The sequence below is a fragment of the Lepidochelys kempii genome, chromosome 2 (assembly GCF_965140265.1).
Source record: "Lepidochelys kempii isolate rLepKem1 chromosome 2, rLepKem1.hap2, whole genome shotgun sequence".
Taxonomy (NCBI): Eukaryota; Metazoa; Chordata; order Testudines; family Cheloniidae; genus Lepidochelys; species Lepidochelys kempii.
In genome coordinates, this window is record NC_133257.1 from 142,172,356 (window position 1) to 142,190,244 (window position 17,889).

The following is a 17,889-nucleotide window of genomic DNA, read 5'->3' on the forward strand; positions in this document are numbered from 1 at the left end:
CACTGTGAGCTTCCACGGTACAATCCCCACTCATTTTCTCAACCATCAGTGCAGCTCTCATTCTGGTGTCCATGCACTGGAAGGCTGGGGTAAGCTTGGCAAACAGATCCCGGAATATGGTCTATTGGATCTGAACGTTCTGCAGCCACTGCTCATCGTCCCAAACCTGCATTAACGTGATCCCACAGGTCAGTGCTTTGTTTCTTGGGCCAGAAGCAGTGTTCCACTGTTTGCAGGTGCTTCACAAGCACCACCCCAACCTTGAATTCATTTCACTATGTCCTTCAGCAGTCTGTCCTCAGAGAAACAATCATGCCTCCCAATGTTGTGGTTCTTCCTGTGGCTCTGCAAATTCCAGTGGATTGTTTGTCCCATGTTTGTAGCATTCTTGAAAATAAGTGCCACATGGACTTGTGGGATTTTAAAAAAAGGTGGAAAAATTAGGGGCTAGAGATGGCATTATGGGATGGAGAAAGTTGCATGACTGAACTTGACCCCTTGTTCCCAGTCACCCTTGCATGACTCGTTTGGGCTTCACCATGAATTGCAAACATTTCCCAAAAGACATTGTTCTAGATGGTGCACCACACTCTGCATCAACACACACACCTGGTGAGTACATGTAGTGCCAACACAAGCAGTCAAGTATGGACACACATGAGCAATATACCGACTGCAGTCGCTTTATGCTGATGTAACTTGTGTTGACCAAAATTTGGACTGTAGAACTGACCCCAGAGAGTGCAGCTCTAGGATGAGTACTGACGGGCATTTACAAAGGATACTGGGTAAACTACTAAGCAAAAGCATACAACTGATGCAAAAATGATTAAGAGTTTAACAAGAGGAAGGGGTGGAGAGCAGGAAAGGGCATGAGCAAGTGGGAGGCGAACCACTGTAGTACTGGAAGTCAGACAAGGCCTCAGATTCTAAACAGAGAAATTATACCAGTAGACGGTAGGGTGAATTTAAATGGATAGAGTTATACACTGGTAGAACTTCCCCTATGGACACTTACTCCAGTTGGAATGCCTTTTTTTGGTTAAGCTTGTTTCACTTTAGAAGGAGTCTAAGCTAACCCCTCCCAAAAATGAAACTAAACCACTTTAAACCAGAGTAAGGCCAGATCTAGATTAGAAACTTCTGGGCATACTGGCAGTTTCTGGGCGTACTGGCAGTTATGGATGTGATTTATGATATTTCTATACCAACAAACGCCCTAGAATAGATATTTATACTAAGAATAAAATGCTTTTGGTGGTCATTTCTTTTTCTTCTTTTTTGGGGGGGGAGGGGGAACTGTTGCAAGTAGTAGGGGAGTTTGCTGTCTGCCTTGTCCCTCTAATTTGAATAAATTCTTACAGCAGAGTTGCTCCTTGGGAACTGGGTATTTGTTTTTGCTAAGGTCTAGAAAGACAGAATTTCATTAATGCTGTTTGTACACCAGTTTGTGAACAGAAGTGGTCACAGTATAAATAAAACTAGTGTAACTAGGAGCTGGTCTACACTACACAGGTTGACATAAACTGCTTTGTCAACCTAATTACATCAGTGTTTACACTACAGCCTTCTTCCCGCCTATGTAAGTGCCCTACTACACCGATGTAACTCCACCTCCACAAGATACTGCCTTCCTTACATGAGCTGTTGGCTCTTGTCAATTTCACAGCAGGAGCTGGGGCCAGGCAGCTTTGTCAGTTTCCGGCAGAGAAGCAGGGGCAGGTGAACCCTGTTCCTGGGGGGCCAGAAATCCCAGGTGGCTTCTCCCAGCGGGGAATGGGGAGGAGAGAAGCCCGAGGTGGCTTCCCCTTCTCCTGACAGGGAATGGGGGCGGAAGCGGGGAGGAGAAGGGCAGCTGGGCTCCCAGCAGGGAACTGCCAATGGAGCTGAGATCAGGCTCTCAGCTCCCCACATTGCCCTTCTTAGGTCCGTGGAAGCACTCTTGGTGAGGACGCGCACCAGCGACCCAACGAGGGTAGTGTAGAGATGCACCACTGCAGTAATTATTTATATTAGGTCAACTTACATTTCTAGCACAGACATACCCTAAAATAAGTATGGAATCCATCTCACTGATTTCTCTTCTAACAGGAAATCAAATTGCAAGGTCTTGACATTTGCTATAGTTCAGCAAAGGGGTGATAACAGCATTTATATCTTGTCTACATGGGGAAGTTAACTGGCATAGCTATTGTGGAAGAGCTTGTTAGGATGTAGATATTCAGGTCTGTCTGTAAAGGCCTGTACTCTAAGAATTTAGATGTATTCTTATCACTTGGCTAGTTATAGAGGTATAAAAGAAAGAATCAAAATCACTGTCTGCCAGTGTAAGGTCCTTCTCTTACTGTGACAGTCTGACGCCCAGTTCTTAGGCTAAGGCCTTTGGCTAAGCAGCAGAGGCAGCCATAAGCTGGGAAGTGAACGGCCACCTCCTCACATTCCAAACTGGTCACATTGAAATAAGGTGCTATTGGGCTGTTAGGAATACAATCCTGTCCTGATAATGCCTATTGCGTCCAGAGAAAGGGAAGTGCCTAGAAAATGTAAAAGGAAACTTAGCTTGTTAGTATCCTGTCTGGCAAGAACTCACTTATCAATAGCTGGGATGTGAAATCCTCACTTCTGTATTGCTTTGTCATTATAGTTCCCACTTTGCTATTGTTTGTCTGTATAATCTCTGTCTGGTTCTGTGATTGTTCCTGTCTGCTGTATAATTAATTTTGCTGGGTGTAAACTAATTAAGGTGGTGGGATATAATTGGTTACATAATCATGATACAATATGTTAGGATTGGTTAGTTAAATATCAGAAACATGATTGGTTAAGGTATAGCTAAGCGGAACTCAAGTTTTACTATATAGTCTGCAGTCAATCAGGAAGTAGAGGGGTGGGGGAAATGGGAACAGGGAATGGGGGTAAGGAAATTGGAATCATGTTTTGCTAAAAGGGGAAATGGGAACAGGTAATGGGGCTGGAGAAATTGGAATCATGTTTAGCTAAGGGCAGGAATGGGAACAGGGACACAGGTGTAAGGCTCTGTAGTATCAGAGCTGGGAAGGAGGATACTAAGGAAGGAAACTGGAATCATGCTTGATGAAAGTTCACCCGAATAAACATCGAATTGTTTGCACCTTTGGACTTCGGGTATTGTTGCTCTCTGTTCATGCGAGAAGGATCAGGGAAGTGAGTGGGTGAAGGAATAAGCCCCCTAACAGAGCTCCCCAAGTGGACCTACTCCAGAATAAAAATCACTTTATTCCAGAATTACCCCATTTGATAGAAACACCTGTCACTATTTCAGTGACACTCCTTTCATGCTAAATCATTTCTCAGTGTAAGATGACTAGATTCCTTTGTAGTAAGTTCAGACAGAACACAAGAATGGCCATACTGGGTCATACCAAAGGTCCATCCAGCCCAGTATCCTGTCTACTGACAGTGGCCAATGCCAGGTGCCCCAGAGAGAGTAAACCTAACAGGTAATGATCAAGTGATCTCTCTCCTGCCATCCATCTCCACCCTCTGACAAACAGAGGCTAGGGACACCATTCCTTTCCCATCCTGGCAAATTGCCATTAATGGACTTAACTTCCATGAATTTATCCAGTTCTCTTTTAAACGCTGCCATAGTCCTAGCCTTCAGAACCTCCACAGGCAAGGAGTTCCACAGGTTGATGTTAGGTAGCTTATATTATGGGAACAAGTAAATAACTTTTCCTTATTCACTTTCTCCACACCACTCATGATTTTATAGACCTCTATCATATCCCCCCTTAGTCTCCTCTCTTCCAAGCTGAAAAGTTCTAGCCTCTTTAATCTCTCTTCATACGGGACCCATTCCAAACCCCTAATAATTTTAGTTGCCCTTTTCTAATGCCAGTATATTTTTTTTGAGATATGGATTTATATAAGGGCAATAAGATATTCTCTGTCTTATTCTCTATCCCTTTTTTAATGATTCCTAACATTCCGTTTGCTTCTTTCACTGCCGCTGCAAACTGCGTGGACGTCTTCAGAGAACTATCTACGATGACTCAGAGATCTTTCTCCTAATTAGTTGTAGCTAACTTAGCCCCCATCATATTGTATGTATAGTTGGGGTTATTTTTTCCAATGTGCATTACTATATATTTATCCACATTAAATTTCATTTGCTATTTTGTTGCCCAATCACTTAGTTTTGTGAGATCTTTTTGAAGTTCTTCACAGTCTGCTTTGGTCTTAACTATCTTGAGCAGTTTAGTTTCATCTGCAAACTTTGCCACCTCACTGTTTATTACCCCTTTCTCCAGATCATTTATGAATAAGTTGAATAGGATTGGTCCTAGGACTGACCCTGGGGAACACCACTAGTTACCCCTTTCCATTCTGAAAATTTACCATTTATTCCTACCCTTTGTTCCTGTCTTTTAACCAGTTCTCAATCCATGAAAGGATCTTTCCTCTTATCCCATGGCAACTTAATTTATGTAAGAGCCTTTGGTGAGGGACCTTGTCAGAGGTTTTCTGGAAATCTAAATATACTATGTCCACTGGATCCCCCTTCTCCACATTTGTTAACCCCTTCAAAGAACTCTAATAGATTAGTAAAACATGATTTCCCTTTACAGAAACCATGCTGACTTTTGCGCAACAATTTATGTTCTTCATGTCCGACAATTTTATTCTTTACTATTGTTTCAACTAATTTGCCCAGTACTGATGTTAAACTTACCGATCTGTAATTGCCGGGATCACCTCTAGAGCCCTTCTTAAATATTGGCATTACATCAGCTATCTTCCAGTTATTGGGTACCGTAGCTGATTTAAAGGACAGGTTACAAACCATAGTTAACAGTTCTGCAATTTCACGTGTGAGTTCTTTCAGAACTCTTGGGTGAATGCCATCTGGTCCCGGTGACTTGTTACTGTTAAGTTTCTCAATTAATTCCAAAACCTCCTTTAGTGACACTTCAATCTGTGACAATTCCTCAGCTTTGTCACCTACAAAAGATGGCTCAGGTTTGGGAATCTCCCTAACATCCTCAGCCACAAAGACTGAAGCAAAGAATTCATTTAGTTTCTCCGCAATGACTTTATCGTCTTTAAGTGCTCCTTTTGTATCTTGATCATCCAGAGGCCCCACTGGTTGTTTAGTAGACTTCCTGCTTCTGATGTACTTAAAAAACATTATTACCTTTTGAGTTTTTCGCTAGCTGTTCTTCAAACTCCTTTTTGGCTTTTCTTATTACATTTTTACATTTAATTTGGCAGTGTTTCTGCTCCTTTCTATTTACCTCACTAGGATTTGACTACCACTTTTTAAAAGATGCCTTTTTATCTCTCACTGCTTCTTTTACAAGGTTGTTAAACCACGGTGGCTCTTTCTTAGTTTTTACTGTGTTTTTTAATTTGGGGTATACATTTAAGTTGAGCCTCTATTATTGTGTCTTTGAAAAGTGTCCATGCAGCTTGCAGGGATTTCACTCTAGTCACTGTACCCTTTCATTTCTGTTTAACTAACCCCTTCATTTTTGCATAGTTCTCCTTCCTGAAATTAAATGCCACAGTGTTGGGCTGTTGATGTGTTCTTCCCACCACAGGAATGTTAAATGTTATTTTATTATGGTCACTATTTCCTGTTATAGTCACCTCTTGGACCAGATCCTGCGCTCCACTCAGGACTAGATCGAGAGTTGCCTCTCCCCTTGTGGGTTCCTGTACCAGCTGCTCCAAGAAGCAGTCATTTAAAGTATCGAGAAATTTTGTCTCTGCATTTCATCCTGAGGTGACAAGTACCCAGTCAATATGGGGATAATTGAAATCCCCCACTATTATTGAGTTTTTTATTTTGATAGTCTCTCTAATCTCCCTTAGCATTTCATCATTACAATCACTGTCCTGGTCAGGTGGTCGATAATAGATCCCTACGGTTATATTCTTATAAGAGCATGGAATTACTATCCATAGAGATTCTTCGGAACATGTGGATTCATTTAAGATTTTTATTTCATTTGATTCTACATTTTCTTTCACATATAGTGCCACTCCCCCCGCCCAACCTGTTCTGTCCTTCTGATATATTTTGTACCCCAGAATGATTGTGTTCCATTGATTGTCCTCACTCCACCAGGTTTCTCTGATGCCTATTATATCAATATCCTCCTTTGACACAGGAAATGTATCTCCACATTAGAATGAATCAGATGTCAGAATTTACCAAAACTTTTGAAAATGTAAGATGTAAGAATTTACCAGGTGGGGGGGGGGGGGGTTGAGTTTTAATTTAACAAGTACTGTAAAGTTAACTAGTTTAAAAAAATGAAATCAAACTTACCTCCCCGTTTTGAAAAAGCTCCAATTTCCCCATTTGTTTCAGTCTGGAGATATATTTCCTAATCTGCATTATCAGTCTATGTAGGTGCCTGCCTGTTTGATTTTATATATACAAATAATATATAAATAATATGTAAATGTATTATTCGTATTACTGTAGTGCCTACAAGCCCTACTCATGGACCAGGACCCCACTGTGTTCGACACTATATAAACAGAAAACAAAGATGGATCCTACCCAAAGAGCTTACAAGCTAAGTCGAAGATAAAAGACAACAAATGGATACAGACAGGGCATGCAAGGAAACAACAAGACAGCAATGGTCAGCATGTTAGGCAGTGGGCTCAGTGCACCAAGTTAAGTGTTTTGTAGGCATCAGGGCAAAGCAGAACTTTCAGGAGGGATTTAAAGGAGGATAATGAGATAGCTTTGTGGCTGTTTACATGGAGCATCTCCCAAGTGTGCAGGGCAGCATGGGAGAAAGTACAAAGGTGCTTGTTTGAAAACTTAACAAGTGGGCAATGGAAATTGGCCTTACTGGTTGATCGGAGATGGGAGTCAACATTTCAACAGTGAAATGAGACAATAGGTAGGGTGGGGATAGGCTGTAACTACACTGCAGTTAGACACCTATGGCTGGCCTGCGCCAGTTGACTTGGGCTGCAGGGCTGCTAAGTGCTGTGTAGACATTCCGGCTTGGGCTGTAGGGTCCTACAGCCCAGGCTGCAGCCCAAACCCAGATGTCTACACTGCAATTAAACAGCTCATTAGACTGAGCCCTGCAAGCCCAAGTCAGCAGGTTTTTAAATGCAACATAGACATACTCTAAAGCAGTGGTTCTCAAAGCCAGTCCGCCACTTGTTCAGGGAAAGCCCCTGGTGGGCCAGACCGGTTTGTTTGCCTGCCACGTCCGCAGGTTTGGCCGATCGCCGCTCCAGGCTAATGGGGGCTGCGGGAAGGGTGGCCAGCACGTCCCTTGGCCTGCGCCACTTCCTGCAGCGTTTTGCGTGAGCGGCGAAACCGCGGCCAGTGGGAGCCACGATCGGCTGAACCTGCGGACGTGGCAGGTAAACAAACCGGTCCGGCCCGCCAGGGCTTTCCCCAAACAAGCAGTGGACCGGCTTTGAGAACCACTGCTCTGAAGGGCCTTGAAAGTGAAGATAAGCAGTCTGTTTGATGTGAAGGGGACCCAGCAGAGAGATGCAAAGTTTTAACTAACAGTTTACTCCCTTTAAGGGCACTGGTAATATTTTATTACAATACAGTTTCCCTTTAATTTGTACTTAATATGTTTAATTTAAAGTAATATAAACGTTTACTAGCTACATAGTTAAAATTCAAGTAAATAGTATAAACTGATTAAGACAATTCCTCAGCAGGAAACAATTAGCGAACTTCGTTTCAGAAAAATAAACCCCCTTTGATTAAAACCTTCAGGCTGTGATTAGCCCTATTTGGTGTGCAAGGGTGTCTACAATTCCACCCTCGCAATCCCTTGGTGCACAGACCGGAAATATCTAATGCCACCAGTAGTGATGGCCACACAAAAAGGGAGCTGATTGATTAAGTGGGGCAATGGCTTCACCCCTTCCATACCAGTCCTCAGACTAAAGCACTTACTGACACGGGAAGTGCACACTGCACTTTTCCAAAGAGCATAGCAGTGTCCACTGCACTATGTGCTGCTCCAGCATTCCTGGAGATATTTTGCTTCAGACACAGATGCCACTGGTGCAGAGTCTCTCAGCCCCTAACAATGGTGAAGAATTAACTGCCATAATAAAGCCTTTATCGTTGAATCTTATCACACAGGACAATAATCCAGAGTATTATTTAACTAGAGTATTAAACCTTAAAACAAAAGCTGCCTTATATTTTCTTCTCAACTCTGTGTGTCTCAGGAAAGACAGTGAAGGTTGTGTGGGACAAATGTGTAAAATATACTCAGAATAAAATAATATCTTGAGATAAAAAGACTTTTGGAGGTTTATAGTGGCCAGATACAGCAACAAACTTCACTTCCCTTAAATATCTGTAAAATAGTGCAACTTATTTTCATTAAGAAAAGCAAACATAACTCATGTAATCTTACGTCTATCTTTAGTGCAAAATATTTAATAAGTTTACCTAACTGACCCAAATGCAGATTTGGTTTGTATTATGATTTTTAAAAACAAACAGTAATAAGAAACAAAGCACAAAGGCTTTTTCTTAATAAACTTTAATATTTCTTGAACACCAGTTTATCTGGATAAAAAACACAAATTACAAGAGTGCACTATTGAAAATGCTACATGAAGAAGCACAGCAGTGCTGGCAATATGTGAGTGGTAAGACTGTTTGGAATTGTTTACCAAAGACTACGTCCCGGATCAAATCTTGGTGGAACTCAAAGCGTTACCAGTAAATTTCATCTTTTTGAAAAATATTTATCTTACAGAAAGTACACCACTATACATATTCAAATGTAAAACATTTGCATGTCAAAAATATTTGGGATGTGAATACTCAATTTAACTTTAAATTGACATGGATAGTGAAAATGTTTAGGCCTTTTTTCCATTACTTCATTTTACTGGACATTCTCTAAGAATCACTCCAAAGTGCTCACATATTATAGTTCAAAATGACTAGAATAAAGTAATGTAAAGTACCAATTGTTGACCTCTTGGTAGCGATAGCCCAATCCTCCTACTGCTTAACACAGATGCATTTGGCCTGTGTACATTGCCAAGGAATCTAGGCTCCTGATACCAAGATATTAATTCGGTTTAAAAAAATCCTGGACCAATACAGCTCTCAAACTTCACTGTCAAATCAGAGGCAGAGATGCAGCATCTTGTATGTCCAATGTATTATATTTTACATACATATGGTTAAATATGCAATGCTCAGGGAGAATGCTGAGTAGTAATTTAAGCATGTTCCTTTAGTTTTCTGATTACCACAATAAATCTCCATATATTTTTTTCCTCATACAGTCCAGAAATGGATAACTGCATCTAAGCACATGATTTAACTCTACTTAAAGCTTTGTATTATTGTTCTGTATTTTTCTTTAAAAGACATCTACGTAAAAAAATCATTATCACCACTGAAAAAAATTCTATCTAAATATAAAAATATCAGAAGTTGTTGAACTTGATTTTGGTGGCTCTCGTTTGGCTGTATCCTTGCAAAGAAATTAGTTCATTTTTCTTTCACTCTGTTTAATACTACGTGGATTTCGTTTTCCACAGGTAACATTCTGTACATGTTCACTGAAAGTTTCTAGTGTTACTCCCTTACAAATGAAAAGGTAAAGGTTTATTTTATTTGTATGTGATCTAATATAACATTTATAGTATAATTTGCAGCTTTGGTTGTAAGAAAAAAAACAGTTTTTCAAGGTGTTCAGTGAAAGAGCATTTCACAGCATGTTTCTTACACTATGGTCCTGTGCAAACATGTCAGCTAAGCTTCTTCTGAGTAGGGAAATTTACTGTAATCATTTAAAATGCAGAGCTTTAGATATGTCAGGGAAATATTGGCTGAGAATTAGAACTGTAGTCTTCTTACATACCCCTCAATTGGCAGGTTTAAGTGCTCCTACCATTTAGCGCTATTGAATTTTGATTTGGTGCTTAGAATCATGAAATCCTGATTTTCAGTGCCAAAGAATTAATGTCACTGAGCCCCTACAAGTACTGTCTAAATAAGGAAATATTTTTCCTAACCTACCAGTAACTGTACAATATTACAAACCCAGACACATGAAAAAAAAAAATCAGGCAATAGAAAATGTACAACTGCTTTGGTGTTATACAAAACAATAAAAAAGACTGACAGTAAGCTACATAGTTCATTGTGTTCTTACCACAGCCACTTCACTGCTGACTGGAAGGGTGGTCATTTCCTTTTTATATTCCCAGTGTGGCCTTCCAGCCCAAGAAAATCGTATTACTATTACTGTAATAAGAACTGTCATGAACACCATAAAATATGCTCCAATTTTTATAAAAATGACTTGCCCCTTTGCACCATTTATTTGTGGCACATTGTTTGTCAACAGAACAGCAGTCCAAAATAAAGTGACAACTCGATTTAATAAATTAATATACTTTTTTAAAGATGTACAATGCACATTCTTTTTAATCCAAGGTTTTCGGTATCAGGATACTTCTATTTACACATTTACAGACCTCAGACAGCATGGATAACATCAGAATATGCAGGTAAAGACACAGAACCTTAACTGCTATCTGAATGCTACCAAGAGAAGCGACAAATAGAAACACTGCTGAGAAGATCATAGGGAAGTATGTCCAAAGACTGAAGAGACGTCTGTGAAAAAGGACATGTAAAGGCAAAGAAAAGGTTGAGGTGTTTGATGTGACCATTCTATGCTTGTGCAGACTGAGGTGGTGGTGGTGGTGATGTGCTTTGTTTACCAGATTTTCGCTCGTAATTCACAAGTCGTTGTCCAACAAGGTACCTGGGATTTTAAAGACAAACAGTCATTATTCAACAAAATGGTAAAATGTCATGAATGCACTTTTCTCACCCCTCTACCATCCAGCGTATTGAAAGCACTACTACTAATGTCGTCTCCTCCTGTCATTCCAGCCAAGCTTGTTATTCCACACTTGAACCTCCTCACTGGCTTCCTTCCATCCTTTTACTTAAATTCAGGTGCTTAGTTTGCACCTTCTTGGCAGGGCAGGATTAATCACAGGCAGTATTGGTCTGTGTCTAGGGACCCAAGTCCCGATTACCTCAGAATCTCAGTTTTCATTTTAAAGAAATATTTCTACCCTTTGTAGTTGGGTTACATTTTCAAATTCTTCACAACAGCTGCCTGAGGGCAGATCTACACTTAAAACGTTGCATCAGTAAGGATGCAGCTGCGCCACTGTACTGCTTCAGCGAGATGCTACACAGATGAGAGCGCTTCTGCCATCCGCAGAGTTAATCCACCTCCTTGAGAGGCAGTAGTTTATTGACCCTGGCACAATGTAATTTCTTTCTACCACTGCCCTCCCGCCAAATCGCTCCTTACATTCTTCTTAATCCTGTCACATTACTGCTTTTTGCCTTTTGCACTCGGTTTCATGCCTTTTTTAATGATAATCCCCAAGCTCAGAAGGCACTCCCCTTCCAGTAATTTTTCCTCAGAACCCACTTTCTTCAGGAACCAATCTGTCATTCTCTTCCTCAGTCTTTTCTCATGTTCCTTTTTCCAAACTGTCACCTTTTGTCATGTGCCCTTATTTTACTTCACATACACAGCATAAGCCACGTTCCCTGCTGAAGTTCTGTGCTATATCAATGATTTAATTCAACAAGGTTCAGTTTAAAGAACGAATGTTGTACGCACATGCTTTATTTTGTAAATTACTTCAAAATCTGATTGCGTAAGTTCCCCGTTTCTACAAGGATGTGGAATAAGGTTACTTACAGAGAGGAAATGCGTTCTGCTCTTCAGTCAAGTACAGAACAGTAGCTAAATTTTTCATAAAGTGGAAGAGTAGCAAACTGAAAACCTTGTAGGGCAAAAGAGCCTGCTTCTTACAGTACAAACGCAGCAGGGGCTGTACTTTCCCACGCTGCGCTATCACTGTGCGTCACCACAGTGCTGTAAGCGCCACATCTAGTGGGGAGATGTTTGCTCACTCATTTCACTTATCCAGGCTTTGGCTTCTCTAGTGATGACGTCAATATGGGAGCCATTTAGGTTTCGTTTTGTAAAGCACATACATCTACTAGGGGAAAAAAAACCCACACTCTAGGTGTCCTTAAACCTCCAACTGCCACAAGCTGGGACTGGATGACAAGAGATGGATCACGTGGAATTGCCTTGTTCTGATAACTCCCTCTGAAGCACCAGGCACTGGCCATAGCAAAAGACAGAATACTGGTCTTAATGGACAGCTGATCTGACCCAGTATGGCTGTTCTCATGAACCAAAATCATCAAGAGCGGTTACATTTTAGTGACTTTTCACTGCTACCAAATACCAGCAGAGGCCATATTTGAACTGGTAACCTGAAATCCATTGCAAGTTTCTTTAGCCATCCAGACCCTTAGTAACAATATTTTATTGAGGTACTTTATTGTGAAGGAATCTTTCACTTTTATTCGGAACTTACACACATTGAGATTTTTCAGCTCAATGTTTAATTCCCCAGTATTTCTCCAACACGTTGCATTGAGAAAAATCAGTACACAGCAAATATCATTTGTCCAAATACGTTAAAACAAATATGCTTTCTAATTATATATAATTGGTGCCAAGGATGTGCATGAAGAATGTGCCCATTCCGTCATGTGGCACAGTAATGACATGGTGTACAGTGTTGCATCATTTCTGAACTCAAAAGAGGTCTGATCTCACTTGTCACAATTTAAGAAAAATTTCCAGCTGCAGGGCAGGTGATGTGTACATACTTGTCATTTTTAATATGTTCATAAAGGCGCTTGAACTGGCGGACCTGGAAGGACAGGATCCCCATCAAAACCACCACCATGAGTAGGAAAGGATAAATTCGGCGCTGTACTAAATTTTGCATTTCAGCAGTAACACCTGCAAAATATATATAGTTAGGTCCACATATATCCATTACATCTTACAGTATCCAACAGCACTATTGAACAGAACATGCAGTTTTCTCCCCCTCTCCCCTAGGGAAGTACCACAAGTGAGGCTAAATATTAGCATGAAATATGCATTTCTAAATACTGTGTATCAAATGAATCATAACTGAGGAAAATTAACTAATTTGCCTACCCTTGTAAACAAGCATACCGTCAGTTCTATTGCTAGTGAGTATCTAGTTTTACCTCCACTTCCTCATTTAACTGAAATCATGAGTTTGTGAACTTAGCCTGTACATGCTCATTTATGTTACACATTTATTGGAGAGCAGGCAAACAACATGTCCAGAATTTTGAAAGATCCAACATAACAACTGGGCACTGGGGGCTGAAGTTGTAAGCATTGTGAAAACTCAAGTTGCAAAACCAAACAGTGAGCAGGAGTCCTGTTTGCTTACTGACATATATATAGTTTCAGATACGATGAGATGTTCACCTACATTCATGTAAGAGGTGAATGACCAACTGGTACAATTACTGGACTCCCTATATCCATAACTTCCTCACATATAAAAAGCTTAACAACAAACAAGTGGTAACCAAAACAGATGTTCCATCAAAACTTTGAATTCCTTATGTTTCTGCTGAAATTTGCACAATTATCTATTTGTGCCTTAGTAAATTTAGTTACTGTTCTAGAAAGCTGGTGGAAATAGTCCACATCTATGGAACTCATATTTAAACAGAACTCAAATTCAGAAACATTTTAACAACTTTAATGTACTGATACCAATACAAAACAAAATACATTAGTTTCACCTACTCTAGTCTTCCCTTTGCACCCTCTCTGAGAATTAACTCTTTAACTCAGCTCAATAAGCTTTTAATATGATAGAACATATGTCCACAAACACTAACAGGTGTCTGGCCTCAGTGATATTTGACAACCAGGGTTTGGGCATTGGCCTGCTAAACCCAGGGTTGTGAGTTCAATCCTTGAGGGGGCCATTTAGGGATCTGGGGCAGAAATTGGGGCTTGGTCCTGCTTTGAGCAGGGGGTTGGACTAGATGACCTCCTGAGGTCCCTTCCAACCCTGAGATTCCATGATTGTACAACTATATATATCTATATATATATATAAATAGATATATATATAAACCCACTTAACCCCCTCCTCCCCCAGCTCTCCTTCCCTCAAATGACTGGAGAGATGTTAACTGGCCACTTCACCTTGAATGGCCCCCTGAAATGGAGTGTTAATTACTTATGCTAAATGATCTATTCTATCTTGTATTTAACTGTGACATACTGAGTACATTTCCTAGACCTGAAGAGCTCTGTGTAAGCTTGAAAGCTTGTCTCTCTCCCCTGTAGAAGTTGGTTCAATAAAAGATATCACCTCACCCACCTAGTCTCTCTAATATCTTATTTAAAACATTTATATTCAATGTATCAAAGACATTAAACAAAATGCATGGTGACATCACTATTTAAGCATTTACATTTGCTAGTTAACATTGATGCTATACTGTATTTCCTTTATTACATCTAAGGCTACACTAGAGAGCGATGCAGGTGTGCTACTGTAAGATCTCTTGTGTAGCCACTCTCTCCCGTCGACATTATTAATCCACGCCCAATGAGCACTGGCAACTATGTCAGCGAGAGAAGTCTCCCGCCAACACAGTGCTGTGTACACTAGCGCTTATGCCCACATAATTTATGTTACTCAGAGGTGGAATATTCACACCCCTGAGCGACACAAATTTTGCTGACAGAGGTGGTAGTGTAGACATAGCCCCTCTTAGGCACAATGGCCAGATAATGAAACAAATACCTATAATTTATACTTACCTAACAAAGGAACAACACCAGAAGCTATGATATAAGGTATACAAAGGGAAAGTAACAGAACAGAGATTACAGGTGTTGCCAGTTTTCGAATGATAAAATGTAAATCGATATTACGAATTCCATTTGCATAAACCTAAGAAGAAAGACAAAACGATCAGGAAGAGTGAATCAGAAAATCGCTACAGGTTTTGGTAAATAAAAGTGTTTTACATAATTCAAGTGTTTCTTTGTTAGTACTTCAATATTTTCCTTAAACGTACCTAGTTAAATAACTTTGGTGACACCTTCACAAGTTATCACAGACTTAGCGCTTGTCTACACTTGAAATGCTACAGCGACATAGCTGTAATCCACCTCCCTGAGAGGCAGTAACTAGGTCAATGGAAGAATTTTTCCGTCAACCCAGTGATGTCTACACCAAGGGTCAGGTTGGCTTAACTACACTGCACAGGTGTCTGGATTTTTCACAGCCCTGAGTGGTGTAGTTTGGTCAACCTAGCTTTTTAGCGTAGACCAGGCCTAAGAAAGGCTGTTTTTCATTTGGAGAAATGGCTATGATTGTAGAAAAAATACCAGCAATGGCAAAACTTATTTTTGTAACTGCTGGTGATGTTACAGAAATACAAAAATGTTTCAGTAACTGGTTTTTAATAAACCAGGTGTTTAACAACTGTTAATTTAATTTTTAGTCCATGAATTTTGATCCATAATTATGAAAGTATTTAGCATATATACTTATGTAATTTTTCATTATACATTAAGTTTATCATATTTACATTCTTTAAAATACGTCCAGGTTTCTAATTTTAATAATACACAATTTTTCTCTCCCACACACACACACTATCATTACTCCTCAATTCAGAGACATCTCTTTGTCCACAGATATACATACTACTGTAACATACAACACATTCTGTTTCTCCCTTAGTGGTCCCTTTTCTAATAGGTTTTATTATACTCCAGTTACTCCATAAATGTCAGCAGTGTAAAACAAGGAAAACAAAAGCAAAAACAAGGAACTGCAAAAACAAGGAACTGTAGCACCCTTAATCTACCTCCCATTCATTCTATTCTAACTTTCATCCTACTTAAATACCTAAAACAGTAGTCACTATTAGTTTTTTTCCTCACCTTTAAATCTACAGTTATATCCTTGGTGTACAAGTGTAAAGTAATGTAGTGTAAACTTTTACCAAAATGCCATTCAGTAGGCATGTGTACATTCAAAACAAGTAACTTGCATGCACTGGGTGTGAAAGGAAATACGGTAATAAGAATATTATGATAAAATCAACCAACCCACCAAAAAATAAAGTTACCCCAAAATCTCCAAACTAAAACCAAAACACCACTGAACCAAGAGCCTGACTGAACAAGTGAGTGTTGGCAGCATGATCAGAAGCTCAAATATAGGCTCTTCTGAAAAGTCAAGGGAAGAAATCCCAAAGTGGTTCCAACAAGTCTGTTTCATACTTTGTTACCTTATTGAAAATTGTTTATCCAGTCTATATTAGCAGTTAAACGTCTTTCAAAATTAGCTGAAGTGGAACCAGGAGGAACTACTGTCAGCAACTAATTGTTGCCCTAGCATATGTAGGAAAGGACTAAGAAAGCAGTTTAGAAAAAGGAGGAGAGTTCCATCTTCCAGAGGTAAGTGATAGATCTTTGTTTTGAAAAAGTGCTCAGATACTAAACATGATAAACACTATAGAAGTGTCTATACATTTTCCCTGGGGCCATTCTGCGCCATTATACAAGTGCAGAATTAATGTCCCCCTCACATGCCCCCTCCCTGAATAATTGACTCTGATGGGGAGGTGAAGGGAAGCTGTGAGAGGGGTCACACTACAATTACACCTTCTGCCCACCAGGAGCTTCTGTGGCACCAGAAGAGAGGGCAGCTGGCTCATGGGGCACAGCAGCCAACCACAGAGAGGGAGGGGGCAGAGGCTGCTTTCCTCACAGCACCCTGCCCATGGGGCCAGGTGAGAAGGCCCAGGACAGACAGAGCGGAGCTAGGGTTCAGAAGGGCCAGTGTGGGAGGACAGAGTGCGGCAGGGGCATAGGAGCTCGTGGGGTGACAACACTGAACCAGGGGCTGAATGAGAGTGGGGGTGCAGGGACACATGGGGACAGGAGCAGTTATGCCTGGCTTGATGGGAAGTGGAGGTGCAGGGACACATCCGGACAGGGGCAGCTATGCCTGGCTGAGTGAGGTTCAGGGCCACAGGGGGTAGTGGAGGTGCAGGGACACACAGGATGGGGCAGATGTGCTTGACTGAATGGGAGAGGCTAAGGGTCAGCCAGGGTCTGCCTGGGAGAGGCTCCCCAACTCTCTAACAATTCCTTCCCCCTTAAATTATCTGCTCCATACTTCTCCCACCCACACACAACCACCCTCCAAGTTCACTTCCAGGCTCCTTCCCAGCAATTACTTCCCTCCCCCTCAGCTCCTCCATTATCCCTGACTCTCCCAAGCCTTTGCACTGCTTCTGAGGGGTGCGGGAAATACATTTCTGTATTGTAGTTTAAATGAATTACTCAAAGTTCTGTATTTATATGCCTAGCAAGGAATCTTTTTTGTTGTATTGTTACAGACATATTTGCTGATACATTGAAATAAATTGCCAAAATAATTGAAACGGGCATGACTATATTTTGTTATTTTGCCAAATAAAATACACAGAATCTTGCAGAATTTTAAAATATTGTGCACATTTTTAATTTTTTGATGCAGAATTTCCCCAGGAATAATAAGTAAATGTAGACACCTCATTCTTCCCAAGTGACACTTAGCTTTCTCTGTAAGGCCAGTAAGATTTTATTTATCTTAATATTCTTTAGTTGCTCATGTCTATGTAACAAAAAGTTCTCAAGATCAATTTTTTGGGGGAGAAGTTTCCTCCTTAATCTTGGTTCATTTGGTATAGAATCCATCTGAAGCCAACTTTCACTTTTCTATTAATTTTCACTTTCATTGGTCATCTAGTTCTGTTTCCAGAGATTGAGTCAATTTCAGGCGTTTATATCCTTTCCTCTTATAGCAGGATAGTGTAGAGGAATGGATAAGAAATGAGAAAAAAAATGAAATAAACCCACATTTATTGCTTAAAACATGTAGTGATATTAATTATATCTATTT

At 40.4% G+C, this 17,889-nt stretch overlaps 1 protein-coding gene across 4 annotated transcripts in view; it reads right to left on the reverse strand.

Annotated features, from left to right (window-relative positions):
• Positions 1 to 9,297: 9,297 nt before the first annotated feature.
• Positions 9,298 to 17,889, reverse strand: part of MARCHF6 (membrane associated ring-CH-type finger 6) — a 116,666-nt gene continuing 108,074 nt past the window's right edge. For all 4 annotated transcript variants that reach the window (XM_073332351.1, XM_073332352.1, XM_073332354.1 and 1 more), the window contains 3 exons: positions 14,745 to 14,877; positions 12,743 to 12,878; positions 9,298 to 10,790 (listed from right to left, as the gene is read on the reverse strand). In XM_073332351.1, the coding sequence (XP_073188452.1) occupies positions 10,697 to 10,790; positions 12,743 to 12,878; positions 14,745 to 14,877 (363 nt within the window). In that variant the 3' untranslated portion in view covers positions 9,298 to 10,696. The remainder of the gene's footprint in view (positions 10,791 to 12,742; positions 12,879 to 14,744; positions 14,878 to 17,889) is intronic.